At 44.9% G+C, this 18,794-nt stretch overlaps 1 protein-coding gene across 1 annotated transcript in view; it reads right to left on the bottom strand.

The window, feature by feature from the left end:
• CACNA1C (calcium voltage-gated channel subunit alpha1 C) overlaps positions 1–18,794 on the bottom strand; it is a 621,853-nt gene that overhangs the window by 141,132 nt on the left and 461,927 nt on the right. The window contains exons 10-11 of the mRNA XM_044228473.1: positions 8,447–8,521; positions 5,577–5,667 (exon numbers count right to left, since the gene is read on the bottom strand). Coding sequence (XP_044084408.1) covers positions 5,577–5,667; positions 8,447–8,521 — 166 coding nt within the window. The remainder of the gene's footprint in view (positions 1–5,576; positions 5,668–8,446; positions 8,522–18,794) is intronic.

Raw genomic sequence — 18,794 nt, 5'->3', positions numbered from 1 at the left:
ATCAGAGCTGAGGTGACTTTTTGAAATGACATCCTAGTCCTAGTTCCAGCATGTTCATGAGCTATGGGCCCTCCCTTGGGATTCTGGCACATTTTGAAGAGGAGGACATGGAGCAAAACTTTCTTTCCCACTTATTTACAAGCTCTGATGTATAACCCTTGACACCATACTTGAAGACTGATTTTTTATTGTTGTTGCTAATCTCAGGAGATTGTAAGCATAATTTTAGGCTCACTGGGTCAGAAACATTCATCCCCTTTCAAATACCACATTGCTTAAACACCCCTCTTAAGAAAGGGGAGGGTATTGCTCTAGTGGCAAGTGTCTAGAGACAAAGGAAAATCCCAACTCTTGGAGAGTTGAGGTTAGAACTCTGTAAAGCCCACGCGTCTTGATTCCTCCATATTTCCTTACATAGGTGGGAGTCAACAGTAGGATCCCACTTCATGAATACAGAAGGACCCCATTGTTCAGCAGCCTCACCTCTTGGGGAGTTACCATTGGCTCAAGGTTTGGAAAGCTGGTCCGTCTCACTGTGTAACGAAGCTGGGCAATCTATGGCAGCCTGGTGTTATGGCCCCCACACCACACCCTGGGTTGGCTGGTGTGTGGCAAATGCTTCCTCCTACTGGTTTTTAAACCATTTCAGATTCCTCAGCAAAAAGAGGCTCTAGCTTTTCCAAATCTCAATGGAGGATGCACAACTTGCTCAGAAGTCTTCTCGGCTTTTTCTATAATTATTGTCCTAGTGAGGTACAATTCCTACCTTGCGTTTTTAAATGGCTTCTCAAAGAAGAGCTAGGAGGTGGACAGTAACTCACACTCAAGACCATCAGAGCAATTCTACTGGGTTGGACATGAAATTGCTTCAACCCTAGATACTTTTTCTGCCCAAGCCTCTAAGACAAACCTTCCAGGGAATCATGATTTTCTTTGTTGATACTAAGGTTTCAAAATTAGAGACAAGCCCCAAACCCCTTTCCTTTTGCTTAACTACTTACTTCTTGAGGGCCTATTTATATTTCAGCCTTTCTCCCCTTCTTAGAGTAACGAGCACCATATGTTTACTACCTGTGGTATGAAATAGTATCTCCCTGAACTGTTCCAATTTGCCTTTAATGTAAGTCAGATGGCTCCAGGCTGACACACATCTGACTCAACCTCCTTGATGCCATAACCTCAACACAGCTGTTATTTCTAGAGGGGTAATGGACCTCTTCATCACAGAGCACTGCTTCAACAACCGGGTGCTGAACTCAGTTGCTCCACATTCTGACCAGATTCTCCTTCTCTGTTCATCCTCCTGCTCTTGCTTTGAACCAATCTTTTCCCTCACTGGGTCTTCCCCCATCATTCACCCCCCTTCCAGGGCTCTTGGGCTAATGCCAGTCTTAACTTCCAGTTCCTGGCTTGGTACTAGCATCAGATCGACGTTGCCCTCAACACATGGCCTAGGACTTGTACTTTGTCTGCCTTGCTACACTACTACTCTGGTTCACACTTCTGTTTTTAGTGCTTCTGGACTAAAAGGGGGGGCAGGCTGCCCCCCCAAAAAATCTGTCGAATCATTTCAAGAGGTTGCCTTCACATTTATGATGTCGGGCTCCACTGTGGCTTCAGCACTGCTCAGCGATCTTTTAGTGACCTCCTGGTGACTCACTAGCCTGAATCTTCTGTACTGTTCTTCAGGTTCCTAGGACACCTAACCCTCACTTTCTATGATGAGATGACAGATAATTTGGTATGTCTCCTATCATTGACTTTCTGTATCAGAGTCTATTTCTGATTCTATATTCTTTATAGAACTACAGAGCTTGAGAACTTGGAAGGGATCTTTAAATTGCAAACCTGGCCCCTAGGAATCCTGGGCCTCTGTTAGGAGTGTCCTGAGCCAACAACCAAGCCAACTCCCTCATGTCCTGGAGGGCCAGACCAAGACTCAGAAGTGCTTTGGTTGAGGTCACATGGCTAGTTGGTGGCTGACTGGGACTTGACCCCAGAAGTCCTGATGCCAGGTCTCTTTGTCTATCTTCCAGTTAGTCCCAGAGGTAAGGAATGCCTTTTTCCTTTGTAAATCTAGTGTCTCCAACTGTGTCTCTGAAGTCAACATTCTACTCTACTTTTAGGCAATGTCTTGCTATAATTACTCATTTCTATCCCAGCATCTTTAGATCCTCCATTTTCACTGGTCACTTCTTTGCTGTGAAAACTTCCCCAGTGTTCACTATAAGGAAAAACAAAGCCTCACTTGCCCATTGCTGACTCCCTTTCTATGATCTTATTTTCCCTTTACCCTTCCACAGCCTCACTTCTGGAGGGAGTGCCCTATGCTGGCTCCTTCTCACCCCTCTCCTTCACTAAGACTCCAGCTCCAGCAAACAAGTCCTAGAGAGTATGGCTCCAGAACCCATGACCACTTTCTTGATTTCCATATGTGACTCTAGCCTGAGCCAGCATCATCTCACACCTCACTAACTACTATCGAGGCTGCTGAACTGTGTTTCACTGTGTTCTCTGTTGGTCTTTCTTCTACCCATTCTTTCCCTGACATCTAAGTGATCCTTCAAGAATGTAAAAATAACCCAGTCAATCTCCCTAGCCAGATCCATGTTCTTGTGGCTTCTCACAGTCTTGTGATAAAGACAAAGATCACTAGGCACCTACCAGGCCATAACCCACCTCTAACCTCCTTTCTCCCTCTCCTCCCAAGTGCCCTGTCCTGGACACACTGGTCTCTCTGGTCTTCCCTCCAAGGGCCTTGAAACACACTGTTGCCTTTGATTGGAACACTCTTCCTTACTCTTCACCTCAATACTTATGTTTACTCTTCATTTCTTAGCTTAAATTTAATTCTTCAAAAAAGTGTTTCCTAACTTGCAAGTCTAACCTGTTATTAACCCTACATTATAGCCACTTTTCTTTCCCAATACTTTGACTTATTTACTTGTTTAATGCCACTTCCACACCAGATTGTAAACTCCAATGAGATGTATCAATATTTTTCTACTGCTATGCATCACCATCACTTTGAACCAAGATGCACACACTGTTGAATGAAGGTACAAATAGATAGTTCTCTCTTGAAACTCTTTCTCCTGTGGCCTTCCTGCAAGTGCTGCTATCTGTTCTCTTAACACATCTTCATCTGTTTCACTTGCTTGTTTTTATTCTTCTGTCTGTAAGGCTCCCAAGATTGAGCCCTTGGCCAATACTCATCCTATAGCCTCATTAATAGTTTTTATATTAATGACCTCAAGGGTGTGGCTCTATCCTTGTTCAGAGCCAAGCTTTGGACCACCGTGTCCTGTTACCTGCATGGCATCTGCAGGTCCCTCAGTTGGACCCTTGCTTCAAATTTTACTTCAGCGTCCTTACTATTTTCTATCTTCAAACATTGATGTCTCCTTCTTCATCAACTCCCTCTTCCCAACAAAATATCATATTTCAGTTCCTCTTTCTTTCTGCCCTCACCCCCTCAGGGATCAACTTCTTCAGCCTTTCTCACTACATATAAATTCTCATCCTGACCTCATCTGACTGCACAAGACTTTTACCTCTTAGCTTTAAAAAGGTCAGCCCCTCACTGTCTCCTCCCCATCACACTCAGTCTCAACCCCCAGCCTCTTCTCATACTGTTTCTTCCACAAGGAATGTTGGCAATCTTATCCCATGGTTGTCTGAGGCAGGGAGTGGGATGGGGCTGGATAAAGAGATGGGGAAAGACCATAATTTATTAAGTATATATTATAATCCTGGGACTGGGTCTAGCTGTTTTATATGCACAGAGTAGAAGCATAAATGTGGATATTCATAAGGATAACAGGGATCATTTCTACAGAGCTCTTCCAGCCTGCAGAATATGTCTCAAGGAAAGGACAGATAAACTAGAGGTGCCAGCTTCCCTTTCCAGAGGATAATCATGTTCTCCTTCCAACATATCTCCATGCTCTCCTGATATGTACTCTCAAGTGACTTCCTAAGGCTAGGAACTTCCCTGGTCCCTCCTGATTTGCAACTTGGGCTATGCCCCAAATCTTGAGTTGCAGGGTCCTCCACCATCTTCTCTACACCCTTCCATGGTCTCAAGACCACAGGTTCGCTGGGGTCCATTTGCAAAAAGTTGAGTGCTTGCTTTGTATGGTTCCAAAAGGAGAAGAGGGAAAAGCTTGGACTGCTGCTTAAAAACGTAATTAGCCCCGTATTTTAACAACATTTTGACAATAATTGCTTCCCAATGATGCCGAGAAATCTGCAGTGCAGACTCCCTGGTGCCACTGTCAGAGTGAGTGATGCTGAAAGCCCTGTGTACCCTGGAAATAGAAGTTGCAAGAGGCAGTCTGTTCCTAAGTCTTGTTTTCCCTTCTCATTTCTTGGAGACCATGCTCAAGGCTGGCATGGCTTGTGTTCAGACTCACCTATGGAGAATCTTTTTAAAGGGATGGGGGTTTGCTTGGACTATTGAGTCATTTCAGGGATGAAGGGTGAAATAAGATGCTGTTTCACTGATGGAGTGATTTAGAAACTCATTTTGTTTGGGACTGGTCCTACTCACAGCCTCCTCTATGCCGTACATTTCAGTGAATGGGATGAGCTTACAGTCCTTACCCCATCAAGCCCACTTTCAAGAGCAGAACCTGAATGCTCCAGGAGGCCTCATGCCCAAGGTCAATGTGAATCCCTGACAGAATAGGACTTTAATCTTTGGACTCTGCTGAGATGCTGGTAATAGAATCAGCAGTTTGCTTATTTTTAGCAGTAAAATTATTTTTCCTCCCCTTTTTTTTTTGTGGGAGAACATTTCCCAGGGACTACTGGTTTCCATTTTTAAGATCAAAGATGGGAGACGGTGATAGTTCATGTGTGAATTGTCCCTCTGTGCACCAGGCCAGTCCTGGGCCAGTCCGCTCCCTGAAGACTGAGGCCTGGGGTCTGACCCAAGGGAAGGGAAGCTGTGGGCATCTAGGCTGGATCTGCTTTTGGAGTAGGTGTCTGGCCATGTTCCAAGCTAAGCACAGGTGAATTTTTTTATTAACTCAAATTTGCACTTCAGGCATCTCTGTTTCCCTTCACTAGGTGAGTAACTAGAGTTGCAGAGAAGGACCAACATGTTGATTATCTCCCAGGGTATTTTCTTACCTGTTCACTCTTCTTCCAGGTCATATTTACCAAAATGGAAAGGGTGGTTAGCAGGACCCAGGAACCCTCACCTAGGTGATGGGGGGTTAGGGGGCTGAGAAGAAACAGACTTCAGAGCCACTGCCAACCTCCCCTCACTGTCCCCCTACCCCTGTCCTGTATTTCTCTGATGTAATGGACAAGGACTCCAAATCCTGAGTCAGACCCTCCCAGGAGTGCAGAATTAGAGACTGGTCTTAATGTTAAGACTCCTGCCCCTGCTTAGGAGCCATAATCAACCCAGTGCCTTCTTTTCTCCACAGAAGTCACTGCCTGAGCTTTCTGTTTCTCTGACCTCTGCTGCACCCACGAAGGGCCAGCCCATTGTGACTTCAGGACACAGCATCCCCGCCCGCATCCCTGCAGAAGCCCGAGTTTGTGGGCTCGCCGTGCCTACTCACGCCAGCCTGGCCCCGCAGTTCTCTCCCTCGATGTCACCTCCAGCCACGTTTTCAGTGTTGACAGACTCGGTCTCGCTTGTGGGCATGCTCACTACAAGAATCAAAAGGATGCAGAACAAGGCATTGAGGGTGGGGAGGAAAAGGGGAGAGAAGAGCATTAGTTTGCAAAACACCTAGTCCCAAGATTGTGGGCTACCTGGGAGGAGGAGAGCCTGAGCAGTATCTGTTAGTTGTTGGGGAGTGGGGAGGCAGAGGTGCTGCTGTGAGCAGGTTGGGGCACTGGCACTGCCATGGCCAAGTTTGGGAGTTTCCTTGACTGTCACACCTACAACTTGTCCAGGGTGAGATTAACTAGGTTGGCCTTACTTCCTGAAGACACTGACCATTGAATCCTTTCCTGCCCTCAACTCTGTGACATCAGAAAAACTGCACAAGAGTTTCCATTTGCATCCACTACTAACCATAAAAAGAGGAGATTTCATCAAAATATTTTATTTTGCTTTTTCCCCCCACCCAATTCTAAGGGATTTTATCCCCAAACTTAGGGTCCAGCTTGTTTGTAGGAAGGATGTTTTTAGAAGGGTGTGGAAGACCACCCCCTTACTTGTAGTGCATACTGGGTCCTAAGTCGGTTCCATCTAGGACCATACCTGAAATAGGGAGCTTGAAATAAATGACAATTACCAGAATCAGGTATTAAGATTCAAACTAGCACTACAGACACCAGGAATGGGAAGCATAACCATGGAAACCACCAATTAAGTTTAAATGTGACTTGAAGATAGATTGCAGGTAGACTGGGATGTCACTTCTCCTTCTGGCAATCCTGACCGACCTTCTGACCCCAGCAGGCTGACTTGGGATATAAACCATCTAATTCCACTGGTGTCAATCTGTCCGGTCAATCTCCACTCCCTTTCCAAGGCAGCAGTGGGCTGCATTTCCAGAGTGGCAGGAAGTTTTTAGCTTGGGACCCAGTCTGGTGGCTTAGAGAAGCCATTATTTTATCATTTTTTATTTCAAATAGAAGTTTCGCTCAAGAGCATTCTTCCTCTTCACCCTCTCTTACCCTTTTAATATGACGCAACAATGAGTTTTATTTTTGGTAACCCTTGCTCTTCAGAGTGGCCGTTACAGCATTGGTCCTGGTTTCATTCTCCCTGCAGAACAAAACTCCTCATGTGGTGGAGAAAATCACTAACTCGAATCAGCCACAGAATCTGCAATTAGTGAGAGTGTGGCATCGGGAGATGTGGCACCTTGTAAAAGTCCCCATGGGGCCACCACAGCCCAGGAAAAGATTCTACTGATTATATGGATAATATTTTTGGATGGAGATTGTTCAAGGTTCATTTCTTTTGGATGAAGGCAAGTTGGGTGGGTGAGAAGAGACTCATTTCAGGAACATGCAAGATACAAACAGAAAGCCCATGACTTAACATATGTTTGATTGTCATGTATGAGAGAACTCTCTACCCTAGGACTCATTTTTAAAAAATTTTATTTTATTTTTATAGAGTTCCAAGATTCATTGTTTATGCACCACATCCAATGCTCCATGCAATATGTGCCCTCCTTAATATCCACCACCAGGCTCACCTAGGACTCATTTTTAATACAGTTGGGTAAAAAGAAATCTAGATGCCATTTCAAAGAAAGCTGACTCTGGATGAGCCTTTAGATATTACCCAGCTCTAGCTTATTCCCTTCAATTTATAGGACAGGAAAGTGGGGTTTAGGGAAGGAAAAATGCTCAAGTTCACACAGCATGTTTGGGGTTAGTACTTGGTCATGAATATAAGTGTCATGCTTATATTGATTGCCCCTCTGTTGACCAGCTCCCTATGCGATACCTTAAGAAAAGATGATGTTCTTATAGCCAAATCAGGCTCTAGAAGCATCATAAGAACATGGTAAATAACCAAATGGTGGTGTTGAATTTTACAGCATTTATACACCCTTTGTAGTCGGAGGTCTGAGGGAGCTGGTTTTAACATTGGGAGCTAGGAAGACAGTACCTTCAGAGCTTGCCAGGTTCCTTCCTCCAACTATACTAAGGAAGAAGTCATATAATTGAAGAGCCTTCAGTTCTTTCAATTCATCTATCTCTCGTCATCTCTGACCTAAGTTTCCTTTAACTCTTCAGGCATCATTGTTTAAACTTAAAGAACCCTGGGAGTACCTGGGTGGCTCTGTCATTTAAGCATCCAACTCTTGGTTTTAGCTCAGATCATGATCTCAGTGTTATGAGATCGAGCCCGGCACTGGGCTCTGTGCTCAGTAGAGAGTCTGTTTGGAATTCTCTCTCTACCTCTGCTCTGCCCCACCCCCCAGTAAACAAATAAACAAATAAATAAATGAAATCTTAAAAAAGAATAAAGTTAAGGAGCTCTGACTTTGTGACACTTTGCTCCCAGAGAGCTCCTTATGTGTTGTTAGTGGAGTGGTACGATGGTGGTGATGCTAGGCTTAGAAATACAACTAAATTAGGAGTGGATAGGCTTGGGCTTTAGGAGGAACCATATCATCTCCTAAATCTAAGAACTGCCTGTACCAGTACCAAGTTGGCATTTATGGTGACCTTAATCTTGGCTGCACTAACCAAAGGAAGAGTTCCATCAGGGAATAGTTGCTGCTGATTGTCATGTCTTCTGGCTTTATATAAATATATATATATATGAAGAGATGATAGGGCAGTGGCTTTGAGTGGGACAAATACCATCCCCTTGAAAACACACACACACACACACACACACACACAATACACATTCATGAACACTGCATCACAAGACATCGAGAAAAATGCCCTCCCATCTAGTCTGGTATGTACCAATGCACATTTACTCACATAGAGCACAGGGGAACATTACCATGGGTTTCTGTGGAGTGACTAAACCAAGCAAACTTCCCTTTCTTCTGATCAAGCAAGCCCGCTGGAGTGCCTCCTTTCACAGACAAGATGGTCAGTGTCAAGAACCAGGAACAAGACATCAATAGAGAGCATGCAGTCAGCCACGGGCAAAAGAAAGAAACAAGGAACTCAGCTTTCACATAGAACATCCATTTTCATCTTTGAACATAAACTAAGAAAATTATAAAAAGCAATAAACCAAAACACATAAGAAAACATAACAAAGTGGAACCAAAATCCCAAATCACATGAATTAATGACACAAAACAAATGATGGACCTTGAGGAGAAGGATTTACTCCAGCTGAAGTATCAGTCTACATTGGTCTATCTAGTTAGTGGCTTTGAGGGAAGAGCTTTCTGGGAGAGGCCACCACTCATCCCTGCCTACAAGCTCCTACAGCCTCCAGTAAGGTAACTGTTAAAATCAAACTAGCATTGGTGCTACAGCTTCACTTCTACCCAATGGCCAGGTGACTTGACCTCTTCCCCATTGGTAGTGGATCTACCCCTCCCTCAGCACTTACACTCTGATCGTGCCACTAGCTAATGAAAAACAGCCCATGGATCTATTTGCCCCTTTGTCCACTTCAACTATTCAGTCCCATTCAGTAATGACCCACCAAGGGCTTCAGGTCTAATCATATCCAAACCCTATTATGTATCTGCTTTTAATCAGTTTAAATAGGTAAAGTAGTTGCTCAGTTTCTTGTCTATGGGTAGTCTTTTGAGGAGTTTGGTGTAAAAAGGAGAAGAATTCTATAAGATTCTTTTGGCTCTGGGCTATAGTTGAAGAAGAGGGTGCTAGGGAGATTGTAAAGACACTGGTTACCACAAATGGAAGAGGGGGAGCTCTGTATTCTGCAAATAGACTTTGAGTTCTGGATGTCAAATGCTTTAACTCATACCAGAGAAAGAGAATTTTCCCGCTCTGTTTGACAAAACTAGCATGAACTTCACCTCTGCCAGGCCCGTACGGAGGGTGCTGGGGATAAATGGTGAGTGAGGCTTAGTCACAACTTATTAATGAGGTGGGAAATCTGCTACCACTCAGGAAAGCAAGCGTGTGTCCTGGTGGTGAATGGGTAGGTAGCCCCATCAGTCCCAGGAAAGGGCATGAAAGGAAGGTCAGTTCAAGTTTTTAAGTGCTTCTTTATTTTATCTACTTCCCTTGGAACTCGGATCACCTTCAGTGAGCATCCCTGAATGCTGCTTGCTAGTGAGAATTCTGAAGACCAGTTCATGAAAAAAAGGATCGGTCTTATTTTTAACCTGGGTAAAGGGTCATGTCCCAACCACACATCTTTAAAATACAAAGCTTGGGATAAGCAGACACTTCTCAAAAATCCCATATGAGAAAAGCACTGAGGGTCAGGAGCTGAAATGAATGGCTTGGTTCCAATTTGCCTTCCAAATTGCCTTCCAATTTGAGATATGTCTCAACATACAATGATAATAACCATTGCTGAAGTAGGTATCTCATAGTGAGTGGTCTTTTGTTTGGAGGTGTACAGGGGTCAGCATGAGGCCACCAGTTATCAAGTTTCTGTCTCTTCACTGTTGTCTGGGGGAACAAGAGCACTGGCCAGTGATGGAAAGCCCAGAACACCATGACCTGTTATAGAGAAGCCACTATTCAGCTTCTGGCCTTGGCATCAATATTGCCCCATACTGTTTGATTTCAGAAATAACTGCATGATAACTTTGAAAACAATAGGAAGAGCTTGATAAAAAAACATGGTCAGTCAGTGTATGACTGAATTTGACCAGGGCTGGTCTTTTATGTGGGCAAAGTTGGAAGCTACCGGTGTGGAAAGTGATTTGAAGAGCATGTAAATCATCTCCCTTACGAGTGTGCAGTTGTTTTTGCTAGATCTGCTCTTTTGGGTCAAGTCATATATCTGAAAGTATCTTGCTGAATTGAAAATCTCTCACCTGGAGGGAGCAGTACATTAATATATTAGTGCCTATTTGTGATAGTTTATCCCAAAAATACCTAAGGGAATATAGATCGGTGAAAATGTAGTTTTGTGTTCCTATTTTTCTAAGGGATTAGATGGCAGGATCATAGGTGATTCTTTAAGGGATCAATGGCCCTAGGGAGATGGACTTGCATTCCTTCTTGGAGTATGAGTGCCCAAACTGTTGGAAACTAAGAATTATAAATGCTGGATACTTATTTGGTGGATGAGCTGGAGACTCTGCCTCTTCCTGTGGCCACTCAGAGATGAACTGCCTGGAAATTAAGGCAGAAAGAGAGCAAAGAACCCAGGTGCCCACGGGGGCCTCTCCTCTAAAGGCACCCCTCTTGATGTTTATGAAGTGAAACTTGATGTGTGCTCATCTGCACTCTGTCACAACAATATGCCTTCTATGGAATGAAGTTTGATTCTTGAATGATTTAGGAAGGATATTACTGAGAAAGAATGTTAGAAGGGAAGCTAGTTTTCTGACTTTCCAACTGCATTGTTAGTTGGTGCTATGCATCCAATCTGGGTCTCTGGGCTGTCCTGTTCCTTGACTTCTGCTGAGAAGATTTCCAAAGAAGATGAGATTTTCCTGGAAGAGTAATTAACAGCTGCTGTTGCAGGTGGTAGATAACATAAAACATTTTTAGTCATATCACAACTGCTACAATGAGTTGTGATGACTCCATCTCACCAACAACTGACTGTATTTTGAATTGATGTCTTCTCTCCCCAGAATATTTCTCTTGGTGACAACTCTTGCTTGAATGGTGGCTGGTAGATGATTTCTACGTCTCAAGGGAGATGCACAGATCTTGTTTCACAGCAACCAATGTCTCCCCTGACCTGCTTGGAGAACAGTTGGGTGGATACTGGGGGGATTTTAATAAGCCATTTCCTACATGGCTGGAAATCATACGAATCATGCTGGGGAAGGAGCACTAGGTCTAAGCCACGGTGAAGATTGGGAGTGCCTGGTACATGTGGGTTTACAAACCTTCTGAAGGTTTATTTACTAAAATTTAAGAATCCTCCATTAAACACCAGATAGTGCTTTGAAAACATGACTGCACAGATCAGCTAGCCAGCCCTTCCAAAGCTGTGGTCAACTGAGAAGTTCTCTGTAAAACTAATGTCTCCAGTCAGTTCCGTACACAGCTTCTGTACACGTGGTGAATCTGCTCTGGGCTGTCCCAGTGTATCAGCACTCACGTTTGCCATAAAAAAATAGGAGATCTCATTTAGCTACCGTGATGTAATATGTATCCCCAAAGATGGCCATACTCAACCATGTGCATAAAAAATGACTTCAGAAGGGGCTCTGACCAAGATTTGAGAGTAAGAGCAATGTTAGTTTTGATAAAAAAAAGAAAGTCACTAAGGTTACTTAGCAACCAATCCATAAAGGAAACAGAAGCAAAATCTTCTCAGGTATCCCTTCCTTTACTTTCTTTTTCCTTCTCCCTCCTTCCCCTTCTTCCTTCCTCTCCCTAGGCTGGGGGGAGATGCATGGAGAAGCATCCGCACATAAAACATCTGGCCTTGTTTCTTGAGGCTGTCTGTCTCAGATATTTTTATTCATCACAAACTCCACGTGAGGGAACGAGGAACAGACCTGAGTGAGATGGAGAAATCTACCTAGTTCTGAAATCTTTGGTCACCCAAATGGCTCTGACACTGTCCCACGGATGGGCCTTTGCCATATTCTGTGAAGACTCTCAGCAGGAATGGCTGGCCTCTCTTGAGATCTGCTAAGAGAAATGCCTGGTCGTCATTCTGGAAGTTAGCTGTCAGCCTCATTACCCAAGTCAGAGAAGTTATCAACTGTTGTCAATCTTTCTTTTAATTTTATTTTATTAAAAAATTTTTTTAAAAGAGATTTTATTTATTTTTTGCCAGAGAGAGAGAGAGAGAGAGAGAGCAAGCGAGCACAGGCAGGCAAAGTGGCAGCAGAGGCAGAGGGAGAAGCAGGCTCCACGCCGAGCAAGGAGTCCGATCAGCGGGACTCGATCCCAGGATGCTGGGATCATGACCTGAGCTGAAGGCAGCTGCTTAACCAACTGAGCCACCCAGGCGTCACTGTTGTCAATCTTTTATCTCCTTTCATTGGGAGATGGTTGGCACATCAGGGCCAGACATCCTGGGTGTGGTGGGAATGTTGAAGCCCAAGGAACTGAGGGGAATTTTTATTCAACCTGAACTTCCCCAGTGCTGTGGAGACCCATATGGAGCCAATAGGCCGAATCCTGGGTCTGCAGATTGCCAGGCTGCCATTTGTTCAGGCTTTCACGTGCTCTTGGATGAACTGAACAATTTATTTTGCCATTTAATTGGCAACTGCCCATTTTATTATCTTTTTTGTATATGAATTATATAATTAGTATTCATTTTCTCAAAGTACTAATCAAGTTATGACTAACATGCAAAAGGATTACTAATTTCCTCCCTCCCTCCCCCCACTGACTCTAATCTGGACTCAAAAACTCCCTGTAATCTGGCTCCATGCTATGTGTGATGGCTGGGAGTGCCCCTCAGAAATTCATGTCAAGTCCTAGCCCCTGTACCTCAGAGTAGAGCTGTATTTGGAGAAAGGGTCTTTAAAGAAGTAATTAAATGAAAATGAGATAATGAGGGCAGGTTCTAAAGCAATTTGCTTGTATGCTGATCAGAAGAAGTTGCGGACATACATACAGAGAAGACAATGTGAAGACACAGAGAAAAGACGACCATCTACAAGCCACGGAGAGAAACTCGGAGCTGGTCCCTCCCTCATGACTCTCAGAAGGAACCAAGCCTGGTGACACCTTGCTCTTGGACTTCTGGTTTCCCAAACTATGAGACAATAACTTTCTGTTGTTTAAGGTACCTTGTCCATGTGGGATGCTTTGTTAAAGCAGCCCTGGCTGACTAAGACACTACTGATTCATCCTCATTTCCCGTTACTTCCTGCAGAAATTCTCCACCCAAGTTGGGCTGCCCTCCTCTTTGTCCCTGGAATGTGCCATCTTTATTTGAAACTCTGGGCTTTTGTAGCTATGATGTCATGTATTGTACCCTGTCCACCTCCCCTTCATGTATTCCAGGGGTCAAGGAAAAATAGCCCTTGGGCCAAATCCAAACTGCTACTTGTTTTGTAAAAAAAAATTTGCTGGAATGCAACCAAGCCCTTCGCTTCTGTTTTGTCCATGGTTACTTTCACACCACAGTAGCTGAGTTGAGTGATTGCAACGGAGGCTCCATGTAGCCGCAAAGCTGAAAATAACAACCAACTGACCCTTAAGAGAAGAAGTGTGCTGACTCCTGCACTAGTCAAATTTCATCCATTCCTGGAGGCCCAGTTCTCATCTGTGGAGCATTTCAGGCCCCCCCACTGCCATAGGATCCCCTCTTCTGAGCTCTTGGAACATTGGGATCCGTGAGGGTTTAAAATTCGAATGTGGATTTAAGTTTTAGTTCCAACCTCTCCTAGCCATGAAACGGGTGGGTTATTTAACCTTCCTCAGGTTTCCTTCTATGTAAAAAGTGGTTAATGATACTATCTAGCTCATGAGGTTCTAGTAAAGATTAAGTGAAATAATATTTATAAAAACTTTGTATGTGGTAAGTGATACAAGAATTTGCTAATATTACCAACTAATTTTAATCTGCTTTTCTTGTAGTTTTCTGTATGAGTATTAGATTATCTCCCTAATGAAATTATCATTTTCTCAAGGCCAGAATCTTTATATTAGAATTCTCTGGACTTCCTTTCAGATCCTAGTGGTATGAGATTTGGAATTATAATAACAATACTTTCTATCTTTAGGGAATTTTAAGGACACTCCTACATGCTGGACAACCTGAGGGTTCATCCTTCAGAGGCGTCCCCGATCCCTTTCTGCTATGCCCTGTACTCCAGGAGATTGACATTTGTAAACTACATCAACAACTTCTACACTAGGGCTTCACGCTGTGTTGACCAAGGGGAAGTGCTGGCAGGACGTCTATGAGGCCCGAGGAAAGTGAATCAGGGGTATTTACTTCCCTGGTACTGCCCGCAGGGCCGATACACATTGGCTGCCTCTTGCTGCTGAAGACCATAGGCCTGATCACGTGGCCCTCTCCGCATGACCACCCTCTCTGATTTCTGGAAACTGCTTCTTCACTTTGTCCCTTCAGGTCCTTCCAGCAGGCCCACAGATGCTATCCAGAGGGTTCTGCATTATCCCTTGTTGACTTCCTGAAAACTTCCTGCCTCTTTTAGTAACCTCTCTTTCAATCATCTGCTTTATATTTTATGTCAGATAACATGACACATGTATCCCCCCTGTCAAGTGAAAGGGTAGTCTCCACGAGTGGAACTTAGTTGCCCCCAGAGTGAAAGCTTGTAAATGGCACAAATGGCTGGCCTTCCTCCAGGACTTTCCTGGCTACATCAGGCAACTTCTGGAATAATTTTGCTCAAATACAGAAGAACTAGTTGATAAGAATTAGTGATGTAAGATGTTTCAGCGGGCACAGCTTTAGCCCCATGGCAGAACAGAACTGGACATTCTGGCTGTGGTTATGGTTCATTTTCTCTTGCCAAATAAACAAAAAACCAAACCAAACCAAACCAACCAACCAAACAAACAAAAAAACCCCAAGCCCCAAAACCCAACAACTTAGAAAGTTATTTCTTACTACTTTTCTACAGTTTGATACATCAAACACATGGCCAAATACAGTCTCAGGCTGACAGGTGAAGGAGCCTTTTTATGCCTTTATCCAGCTCAGAATCTTAGGAATCCCTCTACTACTGTGAGTCTAGGAAATGCTAAAGATGATCCTTTCCTTGGCCTTGCCATGAAATAGGTCCAGACCCTGTACAAATCACATGATGATTGGGGGTCTCATCTTCTTCATCTCTTACATTAATAAATTAAATCAGGTGATGGGGAAGAAAGAGAGGGAGAAGGAGAAGGAGAGAGAAAAGTAAACTGTAGAAAAGGAGAGAGTGGTGAGAAGCTAAAGCAAAATGGAGCCCAGCCATGGTGGCCTGTCTGGGTTGAAAGGTCACAGTGAATGTTGCCACAGCCTCCAGAGCCTTCTCAGAAGCTTCCTGCCAGCCCGGGCCCAGCAAGGCTTCCTCCACATAAGCAATTAAAACCTGGTTGATGTTAAGCCATCAGAAAGTAAATATAAAACAGGATTAAATATTAAGAAGCCAAACAAAGTGGCCTTATTAAAAAGGCACAATATAAGTACGATGTGCCATCATAATAATTATTATTACTGCTATAAACTGGGAGGAGGCATAAATGCCTGCCCTTGATCTGCAGCCATAATCCAAAGAAGAAAACCAGGGTCGTTGTACTCTCAGCAGGCCATAAACATCCAGTGTTCCCAAGCAGAAAATTTCTGTCCACAATCGTGGCGCCACTGAGTCGGGCCATCAGAATGGGTAGGGGGAGGTGGCCGGGGGCCGGTGGCTGGAGGAGGCAGGAGAAGGAAGTTCAGCCTCGTTAGACAAATCCGAACTTCGGCTTTTGGCCCTCCTTCCTCCCCCACCCTGCGCTGCACCTTCCCGGGGACGGCGGGGCAGCGTGGAACATTCTCAGACCCTTGGGGCGAAGGGGGAAACAGGACATCCCATCACACAAGAGAGCCAGGACATCCCCCAGGCAAACAGAGCTCAGCCCAGCCACTGGGGTTGAAACGGAATCTTCTGGACATGGATGATGGTGGCCTTTCTGTGTAGGATCCCTTTGGAAGCTCAGTTCTTTTAGGGTGCAAACTGATTTTAGGCTGAAAGAAGGACATTATTCTAGTTCCCAAAGCCTGGTTTAGCAGTAACCGGTCGCCCATGTGGTATGATATAACAGGAATGGAAAGCGACTTGCGTCCTCCATCCCTCTTAAACCCAGTCCAGGGATGTCTACCGGTCATTCCTTCATTTAGGGTCTTTTCCCCTCAGAGGGCAAATACTCTTGGATGTGTAATAGTAGTATCAGCCATTCCTATCTTAATACTAATAGTCCTGAATAATTGTTTTTTGATCACTTACTATATAACGGCTCTTCCTCCATGCACTTTATATATGCTAATTCAAGCCTCAAACCATCCTACAAGGGATTGTATGTCCCCATTATGTGTTCCATATTATAGATCAGGAAGTCGAGGCTAAGAGAATTAAGTCACTTATTCAAAGCAAGCAGCTAATAAGATCCAGCCTTTGAACTACGGTATGCTATGCTAAGTCTCCCCTCTTAGCCGTTATGTATATTGCATGAATATATAAAGTCTTTTCCTAGTCATAAGAGAGGACTAGAGAGCCCTGCAGATGTGCCTGGATCACTGAGAGGAGAAGAGAAGCAGAAAATACAGGTGGGGGTTCTGGGGGAGAAACCACTTATTTCATAATTCTGCCTAGGGCCTCCCTGCCAGCTCTTCTATGCTAAGAGGGGGAGGCAGGACGCAGAGCAGTATGGTTAGGAGCCTGGGCTCTGGAGCTCAGTGGCCTGAGTCTGTCTCCAGTCTCTGCCACTTGGAGCTCTGTGACATTGGACGTGGGACTTCACTCCTTTGTGGCTCAGTTTCTGCACTGCAAAGGGAGATCTGTGTAATATCTGCATTGTACAGTTAGAAGGGGTGGCTTTCATTTTGCAGATAGGAATATTAAGGTCCAGAGAAGGTCAGTAATGTGCCCAGGGCCACAAGGCTAGTTGGCAGTAGAGGGACAGTCCTCTTTCCACCGTGCAGTGCTGCCGCCTTTCTCACTTGTCATTCACACGCACCGTGGAGAGGGTCAAAGTTCACGCTGGCACATCACAGCTGAGCTCTCCCCTTGTCTGGAATTCAGAAGTTTCACTGCTGGTGAGTTTTGTACTTTGCACCCTGTTCTCTGCTGTTTACAAAGGCTGTAGAGAGCTCACAATTCACTCTCATGTTCTCTTCTCCCTCAGGCTCTGTCTTCCCTTCACTGCTTTCTGCTACTTGAGGCAATTTTGACCCAGGTCAGATTTCTTGCAAGGAGCCCTCCAGGGGCCCAGCAGAATCTCAAAAGTTGCGGGTACCCACAGAGCGGGATCCGCCTTGAGTGAGGAGCACTCTCTCTACCGAAGGGTCTTAGCCTTGCCTTCCCCTCCATTGCGTAAGTAAATTGTTGCCTTAAATTAAGAGGCTGCCTCCATTCGCAGCATTTATGTAAAGTGAGTCACTTTAGCTCCTAACTGCATGGTGTCTCGTCAGCCCTGTCATTTAATCGGTGAGTTTATGGGCAGCTGTCAGAATACCAATCAGCTCGCCCCCTTCTGTGGCAAGTCCTTTCCTTTAATTAATCTTCCCGCTCTTCCTGCGGGGGGCTTGCGCTTGTTACTTTCCTCCTTCTTGCTGGGGTGACGATGCATTCCGGGGTCCGTCTTGCTACTTTAATGGCCCACATCTGTCATGGAGAGGTCCCTCTGCAGTGTCACTTCACACGATCCTAGACCCCCACCCAGGGTAAAGACCCAGGGAAGTGGTGCTCCCCTCCTCTGCATCAGTCAGATCCTGTTAGACTGGGATTCGGAGCTCAGGATCCTGTTCGGGGGGCGGGGGGGGCAGGCAGCAGACAGAGGTGGATTTCTGGGACAGAGATCTTATAGGATGGTGAAGGGTGGTATGCCATGTTCTAGGCACAAACTTGGAAAGGTTTAATCTAGATAAGGTAGGTTAAGAGGTCTCATCATGGGGCGCCTGGGTGGCTCAGTCAGTTAAGCATCAGCCTTCAGCTTGGGTCATGATCCCAGAGTCCTGGGATGGAGCCCCGCATCCGGCTGCTCTGCAGGGAGTCAGTTTTTCCCTCTGCCCCTCCTCCTGCTTATGGTTCTCTCTCTCTCTTTCTCTCTAGCTTGCTATCTCCCAAATAAATAAAATCTTTTTTTTTTTTTTTAAAGAGGCCTCATCACCCTCCTCAAATATTTGGAGTCTTTGCGTACAGGGGCAAGATACTGCCTGCTTAGAGTAGTTCTACAAGGAAAAGTTATCAAGAAATAGCTGGAGGGGTGAAGAGTTTGCCCTAACATAAGAAACGTGTCTGAAATGGCCTGGCTTCCTTTGCAGTCTAGAAGTAGTCATTATTAGGGGTTTTCAAGCCTTTGCTGGGGGGTTGAGAGGAGCTTCCTAAGGTTTCTTCTGCTGAGGAAACACAACTGAGCTTTACAACAACGGTGCTCAGACTGACGCATCCCCATGTTGTGGCCTGTTTGTGGGGGTTTGGGCGGGGTCCAGACAGAAGGGGTTCCTGGAGCCCTTACCCAATTCTCTCTTCTGCTGGGACTGCCTTTCCTCGGCATGTTTCCCAGTGTCACAACACTGTGTCGCACCACAGAGGACCCTCAGC

The sequence above is a fragment of the Neovison vison genome, chromosome 12 (assembly GCF_020171115.1).
Source record: "Neovison vison isolate M4711 chromosome 12, ASM_NN_V1, whole genome shotgun sequence".
Lineage (NCBI taxonomy): Eukaryota > Metazoa > Chordata > Mammalia > Carnivora > Mustelidae > Neogale > Neogale vison.
The sequence above is the reverse complement of the archived record's forward strand: the minus strand, read 5'-3'. Positions and strand labels throughout refer to the sequence as shown.